The sequence below is a fragment of the Cryptomeria japonica genome, chromosome 6 (assembly GCF_030272615.1).
Source record: "Cryptomeria japonica chromosome 6, Sugi_1.0, whole genome shotgun sequence".
Classification (NCBI taxonomy): Eukaryota; Viridiplantae; Streptophyta; class Pinopsida; order Cupressales; family Cupressaceae; genus Cryptomeria; species Cryptomeria japonica.
In genome coordinates, this window is record NC_081410.1 from 42348966 (window position 1) to 42368472 (window position 19507).

The following is a 19507-nucleotide window of genomic DNA, read 5'->3' on the forward strand; positions in this document are numbered from 1 at the left end:
ATTTTGAACTGAAAGCAACAATCTTTCATCGTTGTAAAAATATAAAACATATACTTCTACCCATTAACATGTTCTTTGAGAAAAAATAGTACAAGTATAAAGAAAAAATAACCCACAATTTCCAATGAAGAACAATATATATTATCTTTAAATTTAGTGCTACAATGCATCCGATGATTCATTAATACATATTGTTATGTAGATACTATATGTTGTATATATATCATCAAAGTTTTAGCACATAAATATTAGATAGGATAATGCATGCTTTATAAATGTGCTCTTACAACCTTGCATGCTTTGTGATTTGTTAAAAAAAAAAGGCTATAAATATTATATAAGTTTATAGCATACATTTATATGGAATAAATGTATAAACACAATGCTTAAGTACATCTTAAACATAAAAATGACCCACTTATATATATTATATACATACATACATACATACATACAAAAATCACAACACTAAACACTGTAAAAACAAAATATTGATCATCACCATTAAAGACCAATGTGTTTTCTACACATCCTTTAACATATGCATGACTTTGCCACATATCCTCACCCTATACCTTCCTCTTCTAAAGATTTTCAGCATTTTTATACAATCTTAGATGTTTTGATCTATTAATATCCAAAAATTTAATTGACTTTTGAAAGGATCAATTAGATCTAATATTAATTGTAAAATTTTATGCAGAGATTATAGGGCCAACATTGATGCCAGCCCTAGTACTTTTGTGGGGCAAACCTTAAACATTTCTGAAGAACTTTTGTGAACCAAAATATCAGGTACAGCTGGCACCCCAATAATAAATGGCAAGGAGCATTGAGACACCTTTTGATGGTCAATCCTAACTGTAAGGGTTCACCCAAATCTGAATGAACAGGTTTAGATACATGAAGAGAAAAAATCAAACTCAAGGTAAGTAATCTTTACAGATGATCTTTGTGTTGTATTAGATTCCATATCTTAGTTCTTTAGATCATGAGAGGGAAGGAAGTGAAGAAGCTAGGGCATCAGAATATGGTGGCAGCTAGTCTGGTTTGAGGCACTGTCTAGGTGGCTGTGGTGACGTCTTTTTGCCTTCGGTTATGTGTTGTGAAGGTTCAGGGCTCAAAATGAAAACCCACGCTTATTAGAATGCTCGAGTTCAGAGGTTGGCTGAAAAGAAATTCTCCACTATGGGGTATACTCTGTTCATTTGAAGCAAGGTTAGGCAAGATTGGTGCAAGGGATCTGCAATTGGCTTGAAAAGTTAGCCCTCCTTTTCATAAATTTGTAGATTACACCAGTGAGGAAGAGAAGGATACGGGGCATCAATTTTATGAGAGAAACATTATTATTAGTAGCTTACTATTGGCGGCATCTTTTCCTAAATTTTATTTTGAGTCAGAAAAGCTTAGGGCTCACTCGTAAGTATGTTTAATTTCGAAACTTGGCTTTAGAGAAATTCCCCATTGGCGAGTATCTCTCGAGGCAAGATTGGTGCTGAAACCTACAATTGGCTTGACAGTTTAGATCATAACATGCGCTCTTTGTGCTGTAATGGACACCTTTTCCTCCTATTGATGACAATGAACAGGCTGTTTCGTGCCCCTGGTCGTAGGTAGCAGCACTTGTAGCCTTTACTTTTGAGTTGTCGAACCTCAAGGTTGAAATCGTAACTGTGACCCACAGTTATGATATCCGAGTTCCAAGCCTAGCTGGAAAAATAGTTTCCAGCAGGGGGCTCCTCAGAGGAAAGGCAAGATTGGTGTGTGATACTTGCAATTGGCTTGAAAACTTAGCCCTTAAATGAATTAATAGTTGTAAGGGGTATGGCTATGGTTTGACCATCGGTGGTGCATTGGGTATCTAATTCCACTGTAGCCTGCTTCTGTGAGAATGATGGATTTGCATATGCATGTTTATGCAATTCCTCTAAATTATTACTCTATAAATATTGGACTGTGGGTTTTTGACCAATACCACTTTAATATGATCTGTTGCCAACAGTTTGTTCTGTCCTGCACATTACAATGCCCAGACTCCGGTCCATTATATAACCTCAGGACACTGCTTATACTTACCCAATCTTGTCTCCGCTAGTTGAGACCAATAGTTTCCAAGACTTGGCCATAATCAGTTGGATTTGGCTGCACTTGGTCAGATTCCATACATGAAGATTGGGTAAGACCTTTCTTTACTTGATCAGACTCTGAACCTTATAATATGGTAGCCTCAAGTTGAGTTTTGCCTTTCCAAGTTTAAGTTGATTAAAACTCGGGGTCTATGACTACAATAAATTAATAGGGTTGAGTGATTCTATTTTTCTCCATCTGTATCTGTCATCCATGCATTTGAGTTTCCTTCACGTAGATCACTATAACAGGTGCCCAAAATACATGCACAACTTTTTAGCTCTCTTACTACCAAATGTTGAAATCTTTGTATCTAAGGGAAGTCACTGTTACAAACATGAGGATCAGAAGTCGTCAATGATATTGGTTTTACACAAGTTTAGTTCAAGTGATTGTTCGCATCCTGTGTTGGGTACAATAGGTGCTGGTTTCAACTTTCAAATAAGAATACCACCAAAGCAAGCAGGCTCAGGAGCACTCACAATTCCAAATGAAAAACTCGTGGAGAGAAATGTAAAATTGGTTGTATGAGAAATGATGCATAGTGTAAAATACAAAGCAAATTTGTACATGCTATTACAATAAATCCATAAGTAACAAATTTGGGTATGTTGTCATCGTCAGGAAAAGGAGCAAGAAACTGAATCTCAACTTGTAATTAACAAATGACAACATCAAGGCTATTGGCTTGTAATTTGAGACATGGTGGTCGCATCCTCATTGTTAATATGGCTTGCATAATTGAAAATCTGCAATTTAGCAATTTCATGGTGGGGTGAAGATTCAGTCATCTTCTCAGCCAAGGAACCTTGTGTAAGCTTCAGACAGGCAGGTTCTTAAATAATTAATGGACACATCTACTCTATATAAAAACAGAATGGTGGTGGCATGAAGAGGAATTTCCTGCAAGATGTTGGTGACATGCAACAAATTGGAAGCATGGGGCATGACTACCCTTTATTTTGAGAAGGAATGGGAAAACGAAATAAATGCTTTGGCTGTAATCTGCATCATTAGAACATCTAGGATTATCAAAATAATATTCATAATAGTTTTCCCATTTTCTTATTTGTCTTTTTATTGAGCTTTCAAACGCTCAAAGTAGTTCATCATTATATCAGTATTCGGCTTATATTAAGAATGCTAGTTACACAGCTGAAGTTCTTTGTTGACACTCATGAAGGCTGCAGCTATTGAATTTATGCATGATGCATCTGTATAGGTGGCAAGATATAGTTTAGTGAATTGTATCTCTTACCATGTTGATATATATGTAGAATTAACTTTTTGTCACTTTGACATCTGTGAAGGCAATGATTTAAGAGAATTTCTTTTTGCAGGGGCATTGTACAGAAGATCTCAGTTATTTGGATTACAAATGAGAGGATATGTCAAATGAGTATTAAAGGAAACTACAATTGAGGCACAAGATTCCTGCTTCCGTGTTATGCAGTACAAGAAAATGCTCCCACAAGGTGTTTCTCAGCAAGACATACCTCAAAAGGGCAGCAATTTTGAGGGAACAGGTGCTAAGAAAAAGTATACAAGGAAAAAGAAAGATGAGTCGCTTGGTGCTATTAGTTCCACTTCTCATAGTCACCATAGAGACTCAAAATTGGCATGCACTAACGACAGTGTGATTTTAAAAAAAGAGTTTTGCGATGTTGCACAGGAACAACAATTGGAACTTGTGGGTAAATCATGTGAAGTGGCTTTAGGAAATAAAAAGCAAGGTATCACACATAATCAGATGGAAGAACAAAATATTGCTGGAAATTGCAATATTGACAGAACTACATGTGATTTTTCAGATGAGAAGTACATAGTTTTCAGAAGAAAAAGAAAAAAAAGTAGTTCAAAAGAAATTGAGTCTCATTCCAGCAGGAAAGAACAAAAACAAGATATAGCATCTGACATGGCTTGTGACAAGATTGAAAGTGAAGACGTTAGTTTGGAGCAAAATATGCCTCAAAGTCTTGATTGCAAATGCTTACAACAGTAGGCATCTCATTTACCCTACATGAAACTATTTTTTTTGAAATTAAAGTGGCATCTTTAATTTTTTTAGTATTGTTTGTCTTAATTGTCATTATATAAGACAAACTTGGCCTCAACATGGTTTTTGCTCTATGAATAATCTGATTCAAATGGATCGAGTTATTCACCATGTAAGTTATTTGTTTCTAGAATTTGTTATCAGGAAATCTTATCTGATAAAGAGCATCTTTATCATTATGTTTTTAGATTAAGGTGATGACTTCATTTGAGTTTAATTGTTTCGTCAAGATCTATATTGCAGATTTCTTTATGCTTTGCCTTAAGCTATTTTTTAACCCCCTCACAAATGTCATAGTCTTCTATGACAGCTATTCATAAAATGACTTCAAAAACATGCATGATTAAAAAGGCTTAGGTCAAAGGCTTAGATCAGGTTATCACTCCATTTCTTCTAATTTTTCAGCACTTCAAACCTTTTTATGTTGAGAAACAATAATGCATGGATTCATAGATAGGGAAGCGACAAATCTTCAATAAAAATCTTGAGCAAGAGGTGTTAAGATTGAATTGCTATGAGCATTAGGTGTCAAAATTACAACCAAAAAAAACACTCTTAGCTGTACTAGCAACGGTTATGATTTGGTTGAGATATTAAATTGGCAATATTACTAGCTATGGTAGTTCCATTAATGTTGAGAAGAAAATGACTAACATGGATTTGGGAAAAACAAGGGCATTCTAACAAGGAACTCAGTTGTTCCAAGAGTAGAGGAGGGTTACACAAGCTAGGGTCACGACCAAAGAAACGGGACTTGAACTCAGCTCGAACTTGGCAAGGCCGACCTGGACTCGGGACTCGGGACTCGGAGTCAGACTCAGCTTCAAACTTGGGAAAGTGAAAAACTCAAGAAATTTAGAGATTTTTAAAGATTTTTAAAGATTTAAAACTTGTTTCATGCACCCTTTATTGAATACACCTTAAAGACACAATAACATCATCAAACCTGGCTCATTTGATTACATACACAAGTATACATCAATCACATAAGCATAAACGCAAATTGTAGCTGAAGGAAATAACAAACATAGATATATAAATATTGTCAAATGTATACAATATTACAAAACTCATGGAATAAAAAATCCATGTCATCATATGATCATCAGCAAATGTTCCACACAAATACCAAAGGTAAATACAACTACAAGCCTATGGCTTAGAGGAGCGTGGACCCTCTCGCCTCGACCCCCTGCGAAGGCGTTTAAGGTAGGTCTTGGATGATTTGGCAGCCATAGCCGCTCCCTGTGACACCATGCCATGCTCACCAACATCGGGAACATCTCTGTCACTATCAGTATCTGCCTCTGAATCTCCTGTCTCTGCTCGTGCTCTCTGCTCCTCCTCTGCCATGGCTACAACCTCAGCCTCTATATCTACCTGGTCGATCCAATCAATGTCATCATCACTAAAGATAGCCGTAGGATTTGTCTCATTGGCCCACTCTGCTTTAGGATCAACCTCATCTAGAATGATAGGAGAGATGTCAACTAATGCATTCTTTCTCATTCTCAGATGGAGGTTGTAGTGAACAAAGACGAGATCATTCATCTTCTCCACAGATAATCTATTGCGCCTTTTGGGGTGTATGTGCTCAAACATACTCCAATTGCGCTCACAACCAGATGCGTTGCATGGTTGGCTCAAGATGCGAATGGCCAACTTCTAAATATTTGGTGTCATTGGGCCAAAAAAGCTCCACCAATTATATTAGTTTGAAATGAGAAAAATAAATAAAATCAGTCTCACTCATGAACTCATTTAACAATATACAATAAAACTAAAATTAAGCCTTACAATTTATTTTTACCTGGCATCATAGTTGTCCTACCATCTTTGTCGACAGGACGAGAGAAGATCTCCCCTTGTGCATTTGAGAACAATTGTAGCTCTCAAATAAGCTCTATCTGAGTAGTACCAACAGGTGCCATCTTCTCCATGATCGAATATAGCCCATTAAGGACCTCCACATCAGCCTTGAAAGAAGGGATAAAATGGAATGCAGGATTCAGATAATAGGCTGTTGCATGGATGGGCCTATGAAGCTGATGATGCCATCTCCTATCAATGATCTCTCAAATGGGACCATACTTGCTCTCATCTCCTTCATAGACGGATTTGATGCCCTCCTTTGCCCTATCCATGCCCTCATATATGTTGCCCATTGTGGGCTTTTCTCCATCCACAACTCGCAACAAAACCACCAAGGGCTTAACAAACTGCAAAATTGAAAATATTGTGTAATTTAGAAAAATGAGCAAATAAGAGAATATATATAATAAGTTATAAAACAAAAAGTTAAATTGTAGAATTTATAAAAAATTTATCTTCACTATTTTATCACAAGGGACCCAAAAGTCTCGCTCATCAAAAATACAATCTGCCATATCTTTCCCTGCAGGAGTGGCATCATAGGATGAGGAAGACCACTCCCTCACCAACAATCATACGTCTCAAGGCCGACTTAGAGCGAAGCATGGACTGCAATGTGATGAAGTTTGTGGCAAATTTTGTGATTCCTGGACGAGCCAACTCCTTCTGCTCTGTGTATTGTCTCATAAGAGCCAACACCCATGAATAATTATATACAAATTTGCACACATTTCTCGCCCTTTCTACACATCTCTTGACCCATGGGAGTTTTCCAATATCCTCCAACATGAGGTCAATGCAATGGGCAACACATGGAGTCCAAACTATAGATGGGTGCCTCTCCATCAATAGTCTACCTGCAACAACATAATTTGTTGCATTGTAATTAATGGAGTTACAAAATAGTAATTAATTTGCAAACAAAATTAGTTTGTAATCAAAAGTTTACCTGCAACAACATAATTTGCTGCATTGTCGTTCACCACCTGTACCACGTTCTCCTCACCCACCTCATCAATCACCTCCTCTATCTGCTCACATAGGTAGGTGGCATTCTTGCAATGGGCGGAGGCATCAATGGACTTGATGAAAACGGTGCCCCCCTGAAATAAAAAAATAAAGTTAGATCAATGATCATTCAATAAACCATTAAATAAAAAATAAAAAATAAAAGACTAAATGAAACTAAAATTAATCAATCACTTGCGGAAGAAACAAGAAAATTAAGGAGAGTTCTATTTCTCCTATCTGTCCAACCATCAGTCATGATGGTGCAAACTTTAGTGCTCCATATCTGGCGTTGTTCACCTAATTCCTTCTTCACATCATTCACCAATTGAGTCAAAATGGGTCCCCTCAAATCACACTCAGTAGGGGCTTTGAACCCCGCCCCGCATATGGTAAGGGCATCAATCATTTCTTGCCAATAAGGAGACCTGTCACAAATAAATTCAATGAGATAAGTTAAGTATGTTCTATGTACTATGTAGTATGCACGAGAAAAAATAAAACGAAGAAAATCAAAGTATAAAAATTAAAACAATCAAACATAAAAGTTATAAAACATTCACCTGGCTGTAAAGAATGGAACACTGCCGTAGACCCAAAACCTGCCAACTGTCATTTTAGCGGCATCATGGACCTCCTTGTTCCAACCCATGCCCTCAAGCGATTGGTGGGACCTAGGAGTTGTGTGAGGCACAAAGAAGGTATCCAACCTAGATTTACGAATCCTAGGTCCAATGCTAACACTCCCACTACAACTACTAGTGATAGGAACATGAGAAATGGCAGTGGCACTACCACTTACAGAAGTAGAAGCGGAAGCACCAGCACTAGCTGTAGCAAACTGAGTGGGACAATATGGAGGTAAGGAAGAAGGGCCTCCAACACAACATAACTGTGTCCCTCTTCCTAAAGTTGCCTCTCTCCCAATGGCCACTCGATCCTCCTTTTGTTTCTTTTTCCTTTCAATTTCTTCAACCATTACATAACAATCACGTACGGCCTCAGGGAGTGCTTTTAGGCATGGTTCGGCATCATGTCCACGCACACCATAAATATGGTATTTCAGTCTATATATACCTCCATGGAATATTGTTTTGCAAAATGTACATTTTGCTTGCCCCTTTCCTTGCCCTGGAAAATCCTCATGATATTTCCAAGCAGGGTCCTTTCTAATGGGGGGTCTAGAAGCTGAAGTAGACATTGTAGGATAGCTTTGTGAAACTTGAAGTTGAGGCAAATAATAAAGTGAAGTTTGCTGCAATAAAACATAATAAATGTACAAACATACAAAAGATTTTGGAAGAAAATGTAAAACTTTCAAAATAAATGAATAGAAAATGGAATTTTTGCATACAAGAAAATAAAAAATCTTCAAAAAAACAATCTTACCTTTTACAACAAGCTTGAAATGAGTTGCAAACTCTTCCTATCCAACTCTTGATGCACCAAATCCAAACACAATGCAGCCCCAATGTGATAAATGGAAGAAATCTTGAACTTCCTGCTTGCTGGTTTTTCTTCAATGCACCTTTGTTTTTCTTCACAACTCTTTTTTCTCCTCCTATTTTTCCAAATGAATGAAATGAAGTTCACTTTTAGGGTTGGAGGATGAATAATATAAAAAAAGAAATTAAAAAGCTTTAAAAAATGCTATTTTTTTGGCCTTGCTGCCGACCGAGTCCCAGGCACAGGACTCGCCGAGTTTGGCGAGTTTATGCCAAACTCACCAACTCGGCGAGTCCCGTGAGTTCGCCCCTTCGACTCGAACGAGTCCGAGTCTGAGTCCGAGCTCACCAGACTCGGGAGGCATAAATTGTACTTGGACTCGCCGAGTTTGGCGAGTCTTGGGCGATTTTCCGATCTCTAGTTAAGACACATTTTCCTTTACTGTGCCAAAATTTTTGCCGCCATTGAGCAACCTCCATCTTCCACCGTGCCATTGTTCATCACTTATCTAGTTTATTGAGATTGAGGAGGTGTTCTGCCAGGCACTCAACATCCCCGAGACGATTCTCCATAGCGACTTGCAAACTTGGTATGGTGTACTTCGCTAGAACCACTACCTCTTGCCAATACATGAGTTGGAACAGAGTGTCCCGTAGTCACCTTGTATGTGGTACGTGTTGTGACGTTTTCACACATCGCCCCATTGCAAATGGGGACCCCCACTTTTTTCTTAGATTAGGTGTCTTAGTTTTCTTAGTTTCTTTAGTCATTAACCTTTGCTAATGAGTAAGAGATGTTAGGTTGAGGTCATGTTGCAAAATTGCTTGAGGTTGTAGGTTGTCATTAATGTCAATATGTTGCAAGAATCAACCTAGGTTGTCAAGAAGGGTCGATTTTGAGAAGACGATGTTTTCCTTGCAAATTAAAAGATAGTTTTTCAAATTGAAGTTGGTCAAATCTAGAGGGCAAAACCATCAAGTTTGAAGGATCAATCAACCATCAAGTTCAAAAAGAAATTTCAACTTCCAACATCTTGCAAGAGCCTACGCATCAACTTAGGCTGATAGGAAGCCAAATTAAAAGATAGTTTTTCAAACTGAAGTTGATCAAATCTAGAGGGCAAAACCATCAAGTTTGAAGGATCAATCAACCATCAAGTTCAAAAAGAAATTTCAACTTCCAACATCTTGCAAGAGCCTACGCATCAACTTAGGCTGATAGGAAGCCAACAATTTTCTAAGTATGAGATCCTGCGGATCAACTTAGGTTGGTAGGAAGTCTCTAACTGTGGTTGCGGGTCAACTTAGGTTGATGGGAAAGTGAAATTGCTTAAGTTCAAATGTCAACCTTCAATGATAGGAAAGGGCTGCAAATCAACCTAGGCTGGTAAGAAAGATTGATGAAGAACATTTCCACTTGGACTAATAGTGAACCCCTTGCACACTAACTTAGGTTGGTAGGAAACAAAGTTTAATCAATCAATTTCAATCCTTGATAATAACAAAGAAGTGCGAATCAACTTGAGTAAATAAGAAGGCGAATTTCCTAAAAGGATGACAAAGTGCGAATCAACCTAGGTTCATGAGCAAGGTCGATGTTGAGAGGGTTTTATCTTCTTAAGTGACTAAAGGATAACTTTTACACAATTAAGAAGGTAAATCAACCTAAGTCACTCAGCTCAAAAGCTTAATCAAAACATGAACACTTCGACTTAGGATGTTAAAGAGCATCATGCGAATCAACTTGAGTTGGTCAGAATTCACAAGCATTATGGAGAGTTCTTGCACACCAACATAGGTTGATGAGAAGCTGAAACTTATAAACTTAACTCTCAACCTCTAGGGATAGGAAGTCGATCTTCCTAAGAAAGAAAGAAGATACAAACCAACCTAAGTTAGTGGGAAGGAGTATCCAAGTAAGTAAGATGAAAATTATTTTAAATAAAGCGAAGTTGGGAAGGATGAAACTGAGGTGCTGAAAGATGAAGGTGAGATGTAAAGAAGATGAAGTTCGCTAGAGGATGGAAGAAAAAGAATTCGCTAAACAAAAGAGAGAATAAAATCGGCTCCTTACAAAGATGAGACATGAGACCTTCAAGCTGTAAAGATAGAGGTTAAAAATCATTAAATTTCAGAAGTCGAACCTCTAAAGAAACAAGTTAAACAAATAAAGTGAATTTGAAGGAGATTCAAACCAAGACTGCTGGAGGTTAAATGAAATCATAAGTGATGATAAGCGATTTGAATTTCAACTTAGGCGATTTTTTTAAATTCACTTGCTAGGTCGGCTCTCTAAGGAAAATGAAAGAATGTGATTTCATTAAATAACAAAACTCTTCTTCTCTAACATTGTCGGCTTGCATAGGAAATGAAGGGGTGCGACTTCTAACCCCAAGCCATATAAGTAAGGGGAGAAAGATCTCTTGCAGATCACAAACTTGCAGAGCAACAAGATTCACCCAACAATAAATCCGCACAAGAAGTAAAGAAGGAAAATTGTCCAAGGTTGGTAACATTACATGAAAAAGAAGTTCGCTGGCCTAAGACACACAGATTCACCTTAAATCTGCATTACAAACTCATTCATTATAGCTAGAAAGAAAGGGTTTCAAACATCAGCTTGTGGAGGAAGAAATCAAAAGGATGGTCAAAGACCAAAGCCTAAATTGCTTTGCATCCCAAGTGCTGGTTAAAGACACATTTGTCTCAGAAATTGAGATATAAAGTCTTATCAAATTTTCAGAAGCGAGGAAAGATATATCTCAGATTTTCTGAGTGATAATTGGACCTAGGGTTTGTTGATGTGTTTTTTATGCACATGCGAACACAGAATAAAATACCAAGGTATCTTATCCTCTCTTGAACAAAGTTTCCCCAAATGCTGAAGATTTCGCCTAAGGATCATTCAAGAAGACTCCAAGGTTCTTATATGTAGGGTCTCTACGTGTGGATAAGCTCTTGTGGTATGATGTGATTATGCTGGAATCACAAGGGGACTTACATTCGACTGCCTGAGCATTTAATCTGCTGGAACTTGAATCCTAACTACTCACTGGGAGATAAAGAAATATCAAAAGCATAGGGTTTAGAGAATCTATTCTAGGACCTAGATGTAACAATATAGATGAACGACTAGGTGGAGTCCTACTAGGCTGGGTCTCACCATTAGGCTGAACAATTCAACACTAGCTCAGTGCGATCTTCTAAGGGATGCTTTGAATATGTTCAAATCGTACACCATCAGACAATGATCACCATTCAAGATAATGCATGAACAATAGACGTGTAACAACTTGAGATTAAGCTCATTCTATGCCAGTTGACCACGCAAGGCGCACTTACAGTCAGCACTCAGCAAGAGGCTAGTGGTTTGGACTAGGTGGATTCCACACGAGTGCATTCAATAACTTCTTTCATTCAATCTAATTATCTATCATCTAAAATGAAGATTCAACAAGAGACCATTCTGTTAAGGATATAGCTTCATTCGGATTGAAGCAAGTAATATATAACGACATTGAACGAAGGGTCATGTCCCCGTAGGATCATGACTCTACGTGGCATAAGCCACATAGAAGTCATGCCCCTATGTGGACATGACTCTTCATCCTTTTATTTATAGGCATCGACACTTGCTGTGAACCGAAACCAATAACTGTGGCAGTTTCACGAACCAGCAAGCTGTCGATATTATCATAGAAGATTAATAGTTAGAGTTATATATATATATACACACATCGGAGGTAAAACATATTCATTGCAATGATCTTATTAAAGTCTATCCTCACTACATATTACCAGACTATTGTATTCTCTATCTCTGATCTAAATTCCTTAACATGGTATCAGAGCCACGTTGGTAGAGAAATAATAAAATAGTGACACCTCCTTTCTAAAAAAAATTCAGACTTGCACTCAGAATCAAAGGAAAATCAATCATGGTGAATAGTGTTAGAGTGGAGGATAGACTCGAAGGCGCATCCAACTTTGTCTCATGGAGAATTTGAATAACAACAATTCTTCAAGAACTCGAACTAGATGCATACATAGAAGAAGATACTAAGATGCCCGAAGACGAGCCAGAGAAAACAACCTGGAAAAGACACAACAAGAAGGCTAAGAAAATCATAATTGATGTTGTTAAAGATCACATTCTCCCAACCATCTCAAAACTAACTACAGCTTATGATATGTTCAAGACCATTCAAAACTCATATGAAATAAATAATGCAAGTAGATTGCTCACTTTGAAACAACAATTAATGCATATCTACATGAACAAAGGAGCAACAATCACATCCTATTTTATGAGGATTTCAGAATTAGAAGACCAATTGTCAACTATTGGGAATAATATAGATGATATGGAGCTATCTCTAATAGCACTTAAGGGATTACCATCCAGTGGGAATCCTTTATTCAAGGCATTAGTGCTCGTCCGACACTACCAAAATTCGATCAACTCAAGAATGATTGTACTCAAGAAGAATCTCGACTAATCACAAGAGGATTGGGTCCAAACAAAGGAGGGGAAATTCAAGCACTACATGCTAACACAAGCAACAAAGGGAAGAAAAGGAAGTTCAAACGGAAGAGGAAATAATCACAAAAGCAAAGACTTCTCCAAGATTCAATGCTTTTGGTTGCTTGATTGCCGAGATCTTCACTTATATCGTTGTCCAAGAGTGGCAAGTTTCTTGTAAACTCTTCCAACTCACTCCATGTACACGGTCTTTCTCTCTCTTGACTACGGCTTCAACTGACTCTCTGATTCCTACTTCTCGCTGGACTCTCTGAACCTTTGACGATTCCTGGAAATCGTCGTCTCCTCTCACTTTTCTCTCTCAGGCGGAGAGATCTCCTTACTAATCCCTCTCCCTTCTCCCGAGTGTTTTTGGTATGTCGGTCCTTATTTGGTCATAGGGCCATTAATTCTCGGGGGTATGACGTTTGCCAGTATCCCGCTTGTAATGTCCCCATCCTAGTCAGGGACTTGGGTTTGAGCAGTTAGCCTATTTTTGGACCCTTGTAGGCTAACAGGGTATGGATAAAGGGGTCAGCAATGCAGTATCATGAGGAGTGGTCTGTCTATTTGTTCTAGTTCAATGTTGAGTTCAGTTTTGGTCTTCGTTTCATCAGTTTCTGACACTTTATGAGGATTTCCTATTTTCTAGGGAAAAATTGCTAAAAATAGACATGGTCCTATTTTCATTGGCATGGCGAACTGTGGCCCTAGCTTCTGATAGATTCAGTTTTCGAGCAATAATGTGAGAGAGATGAATTTTTAAGTGGTTCCACAGGCAATTAATATTTTAATGAAATATTAATATAAAATCATAAAGTGCATCACTTAAATTTATTTAAGTGAAAATTTATTATCTCCTAAGCTAGGCGTTGCTTTTAGGGTTAAGTTGGAAACCCTAAAAGCAAGTTATAATTTTTAAATCCCTAATTGCCAAAAATCGCACCTTTTGGGTATTTAGGCAGCCAAGATGGAAATTAAACCTCATTCATTGATATTGAGCATTTGACATTTTCTTCTGAGCACTTGGCTATGGCGGCTAGGGTTTGGACCTGTTTTGGAGAGCGTGCATTCTTCAGAATTCAGTAGCTTTGAGATTGTGAAAGATCAATCAAATTGTTGCAGCTTGGTTGGCTTCATTCAGAAGTCAAATCGAATTGAATTGAGGCAGATTTGGCTTCTTACAAGGCAGATTTGTTGTAGGTTTCCCTATTTACTGTTTTGTTGTTAATTCTTCTGTGGTTTGGAGGCTTCTTTTCCCAAACACACAGCTTGCTCATTTATTGGCTCCATCTTCCATTGTTTGGGTGTCTCAGTATTAAATAAGAGCAGATCTGAATTGTTTTAGAATAAAAATTAGAACTTTGTAAGTTGCTGATTTTTTCTTTCTTTTCAATAAATTGGCTAAGGACCTGCGGGTATGCTTCTAAATTCTCCAATTCATTGTTTTAGTTGATTAAATTCATATATTATTTCAATATGTGCTGCAAATTAAAGAAACCCTCTTCTGCAACTTCTGTCTATTTCTGAAAGACCATCTTAATAATGAAAAATTACAAAGAAGATCTACAAATTACAATAGTTGAAGAGTTGAACCAGCAAGGGTTCATCACACTGCTCTTCTTTCTCCCTATGGGTCTTTTCTTCATATCATTGCAGTATTTGCTACCGACGCTGCTCTCGGTTCCTTTCCTTTCTCTGGTCTTGTAGTTCAATCAAATTTCTTGCCAATAGGCTTGGAATTCTACTGAAAAGATCGAAGACCACGTGGTTTACTGAAAGTTCGTCGTGTGTTGTTCTCTCAAGGACTGCTCTCTCCTAAGCTTCCCTTTGCACATATTGATCGATCAAAACTTCCCACAGGTTTACCAAGTATTGCGTCAACCAATCTTCCGGTGTTTTTTCCTTGTTGTCACTTTCAATTACTAGTACTTGCAGTTCAAACGATTGGCCCATTACTTCGCCATGCTTGTCGCAACTCTCGTGTACTCTCAGATCTCTAGGTTTGAATCTGTAATGGTGCCAAAATGTTTACTCCCTTCGATGAATGCTTTAACTTATAAAGTAAACATAAATATAACAATGAGCATATTCAATACAATAATTCAAAAACAACACATCAATATGGTAGGAAGATATAACTTTTCTTTTTTTTGGTAACTTAGGGTATCCTCGTGTCTCAAGCTTAGCGCCTTGACTTGCCTTACCTTGGGCTAATGTCAAGTTGGGGTTCAGGAAGGGGCGAGCTTGAGGCGATCGGGAAGATATAACTTTATTATCAACATGTAATGTGTACAATAATAGAGTGTCCTTGTTCCCGATACAAGCCAAAACTATATAGCACTTGGCGGTTGGTTAAGAGTCCCAACTGTCAGCAACTAACAACTACTCGAGAACTACAAACCATTACATGTCCATCTATTAAACAAAACATTATTTATTCTTATCGGCAAAATTGTTGCCAATAGGGATGCTATTGAATACTTGCAAACACATAAAGTAAAAGAAAATGCTTTTGGGTGATGCAAAATTGCACTTACACCCTTGTATGCACCTACATTATACACTAGCGGTAATTTGAAAAGTGAGTCCCGTTGATGTGTTTTTTATGACAACGCCTTACACAGAATAAAGTTGCCCAACGGTCACCTTACTCTCTCTTGATCAAAGTGCAATTGTGTGCTAAGATTGCAGGAAGATCAGACAATCGACTCCAAGGTTCCTATATGCGATGGATGTGACTCAGTTGGCTGATGTGATATGCTGGTAATCCAATGGGCCTTACGTTTGGATCTTTCTTTCACTTATTTGCTATGGTTGGAACTTCATCATCGGATGTAGCAATTTTGCGATGCTTCTGCTTCGAACAGATTGAACTGAAATTAAAGGGGAAAGGGTTAGAGGATCTAAATCTACTCCTAAGGGCAGTGATATCAATAGATAGTGGATGAACTCCAAATAAACCAAGCTTTGCTTCGCCCAGATTAACTACAACTTCGTGAGAACTGGTGCAATCTTTTGAGGATGTTGAAGGATTTTCACATTGAGAAAGTGCATTTGAATACCCAACACGGCGCAATCCAAATGACTATTCACAATCAAACTTAGCATAAATTTGGGGGTTCAGGCTAACTTTGCACTGCATCTTATAATCAACAAGATGCAAAAAGTATGAACCATGGAAATTCATCAAACACCATTACATTCTTCATTGAAATCAAAGCACTTTATCTAACAACTGAGAAAATAAAATAATTATCTAAGCAAGGAAGATAAAACCATGCAAGTTTTGAAAAATAACTTAAGTGGACACCATCAAAGAACAATGTTTCACTGTTATTATCTCAAAAACTTATCGCAACAATTTAATACAAATCTCCCTCTACTTTACAAATGAGGGGGTCAACCCTTCATATAGGCTTCATGCCTTGGCTAAATGCAAAACCCTAATTAGGGTTTTCCCTTAAAGATTCCCCACACATGATGCAACAAGGTGGGAATCAACAATAAATGCCCATTATGACCATATATAATTAATTACAATCTTGCCAAAAATGGCACCCATAAAGCATTAATTAACAGTTACATTCAAAAAGTGCCCACTATGCAATGAAAGCACCCTCATGCAAAAGATCGCCCATTGTGGAATAAAGATTCCTCCATGCAAAACTGTCCCATCATGCCATAAATGCACCATCACCTCCACTTGTGATGACTGCATGCAAAAGATGCTCCATTAATTCATCATGCGTTTACCTGCCTACCACTTGGTGAGAAACCCCTAGAGAGAGAACACTTTACCCGGGAAGAATTTTCTTGAATTTTTGAATTTTCCTTGTTCCGGGGAGGCTTTTCCATCAATTTTGCATATCCCCTATTTTTTAGGGATTTTTCAAAATTAGGGTTCCAGGGTCTAGGAGAGAGAAAATTCTCTTATGAATCTAAATCTATTATTATTTTGAAATTCGGATGATTTTTGATGCCCGAAAATGGATTTTTCTAAATTTTTCTCGAGGGAAATTTTCTTGTTCAGTTCTTCCTTGCCTTAGAAATTTTATCTTCAATTCATCCTTGGGTGTGATTTCTTCCTTGCTTGGAATTCCATTTTGAAGGAAGGAATTTCCAACACTTAGTCAATTTTTTACCTTTCTTGGAATTATGTCTTGAAGGAAGGAATTTCCAACGCTTAGTCAATTTTTCACCTTTCCTGGAATTTTGTCTTGAAGGAAGGAATTTCCAACACTTAGTCAATTTTTCACCTTTTTCAAGAATTCTGTCGTGAATGAAGGAATTTGCAACACTTAGTCAATATTTTCACTTTCCTGAAATTTCTTCTTCTTGGGTGCAATTTTTCCCCGAGGAAGGAATTTGTTTGGAATTTTGAACCTTTGTTCCTGAACCTTGATTTTTACGTCTTGCTTCCAACCTTGGGCACATTTTGGAACAGGAGAAGAAATTCGGGAAATTTGTTCCTTGAGGAAGGAATTTTTGTGCTCTTTGAATTCATCATGTCTGTAGGGAGCTTTCTGACCAATTTTTTACATCTCCTATTTTTAGAAATTATTTCCAAATTTGAGTTCTAGGGTCTAGGAGAGAGAAAATTCTCTCACTTAGCCGATTTTGAAGAATTATTTGAAATTCAGACGAATTTTGATGCCTAGAAGAGGATTTTTCAAATTTTTGGTTGAGGGGAATTTTATTTTTCAATCTATCCTTGACATCCAATTTCTTCTTTGTCTTGGAAAATTTTGAAAGTCTTGGGCGTGGAATCCTCGTCATGGAGGAAATTTCAACTTTTCAAGCTTTTCCTTGACCTTCTTGATTTTGGTGCTCTATCCCTGACTTGGGCCCTATTTTCACTTGGTCAAGGAATTTGGCATTTTTGAAACTTACCATGACTTGTCATTTTGGCACTCTATTCCTAACTTGGGCACTATTTTCACTTGGTCAAGGAATTTGGCATTTTTGGAACTTTCCATGACTTAGTCATTGTAGGAATTGAAGTGATTACCATGGGCCAGACTTAGAAGATTTTCCATGCTTTCCCTTTCTGGAATGGATGTCCATACTTAGCCATTTTTTGATCCATTTAGCCTGCTTTTTGACCTTCTAGATTTAGGAGTGTTTAGGAATGCTCAGTCTTCAGTATCTACCTTCGAGGAACCTGCCACAAATAGACTTTCCAAAAATAGAAAGTGTTTCAAAATGTAAGAGTTAGGGCAAAACAGGACACAAAGATACTATAAATAGAAACTTACTACAAATAGAAATTACTAAAAACAACAAGATTGATTTTTGGCAAAATTAAACCAATCCAAGAGGCACTGAAATCCCTAAAAAATAGGAACTTTCTAAAAATCAAAATCCTCTCAAATTTCACGAGTAGGTTCCTTAAAGGGTCCTAATTCCAATGCAATGTTCAGTTTCTCCAAAACCCTAAAGGAATGGCCTCAAATCAAAGTCTGAAGGATGGAAACCTAAAATGCACAAAACAGGCTCTAGACTTGGCCAAATTTGCTCAAACGACTTGCATACTGGATCAAATCGACCCCCAATCACTTGCAAACTGAGGAGACTGATGAGACTGCCGCAAAGAGACACAACAAACAAAAACAAAAAGACCGAGAGGGCCTAAAAAGTAGGGGGTCCCCATTTGCAATGGAGCGATGTGTGAAAACATCACAAGTCTCTCACTTTTCAATGGCTAGAGGGAAACCAAGACAATATATTGAGAATTTGATGTGTACTTTACTAGTTAGATTAAGGTGAGGTTAGAAATTTCTTTTTGAAGATAGATCCTTAGAGCAAGAGAAGCCACTCGATTTATTATGGTTGGAAGATCAAGGAGTCCACACCTAGGGCGAGAAATGAGCTTAGCATGAACTTGATGAGGAGGTTGTTTAGAGAGAGAGTCAGAGTTACTTGGAGCACTATAGGAAGAGGAAGAAACTCATACCCCATTGTTGAGGAGATTCAGTTGGGAGAGAATGCAACTTGATAGGTATATTTTAACTATACTTTAGATGCATTCTAGTTTTGCTTTGTCATCTAAAGTATAGGTCTAGGGCTATAGAGTTGGTTTAGAGGATGGGTTTGAGAAGTACAAGGTGTTGTGCGGATCGCACACCCTCCTTGTCTTTGATAGGGGACCCCCTTTCCTATAACCTTGCGTAGGAGACAGAAGAGAAGGAGCCTCGAGTTAGGTGGACACAGAGGAAAAGCAATGAAGCCACAAACCCCAATCAACCCGAAATGAGAACCTAGCTCGCACAAATGCATCCAAAATTCCTGAATTTCGTCTACATGATCAAATATGAAAATCGCGCCATAGTTTGCAAAAAGGCCCTATAGACCGAAAATGGGCAGAACTCGCGAAAAATCCTTTATGGCCGAAAGTGGCAAAGAAATCAAGTTGCACGATTTCATACAATGGAAAATCGCGAAGTTAAGGAGTGAAATCTCGACAAAACTAAACTG

At 37.8% G+C, this 19507-nt stretch overlaps 1 protein-coding gene across 5 annotated transcripts in view; it reads left to right on the forward strand.

Annotated features, from left to right (window-relative positions):
• Nucleotides 1-667: 667 nt before the first annotated feature.
• The window catches only part of LOC131072142 (uncharacterized), a 195620-nt gene continuing 176780 nt past the window's right edge, over nucleotides 668-19507 (forward strand). For 2 of the 5 annotated variants that reach the window (XM_058008211.2, XM_058008214.2), the window contains exons 1-2: nucleotides 673-928; nucleotides 3468-4125. In XM_058008211.2, the coding sequence (XP_057864194.2) occupies nucleotides 3575-4125 (551 nt within the window). In that variant the 5' untranslated portion in view covers nucleotides 673-928; nucleotides 3468-3574. Of the gene's footprint in view, nucleotides 929-950; nucleotides 1219-3467; nucleotides 4126-19507 lie in introns of those variants that run through there. The other 3 variants (XR_009112665.2, XM_058008213.2, XM_058008212.2) reach the window with 3 other exon arrangements.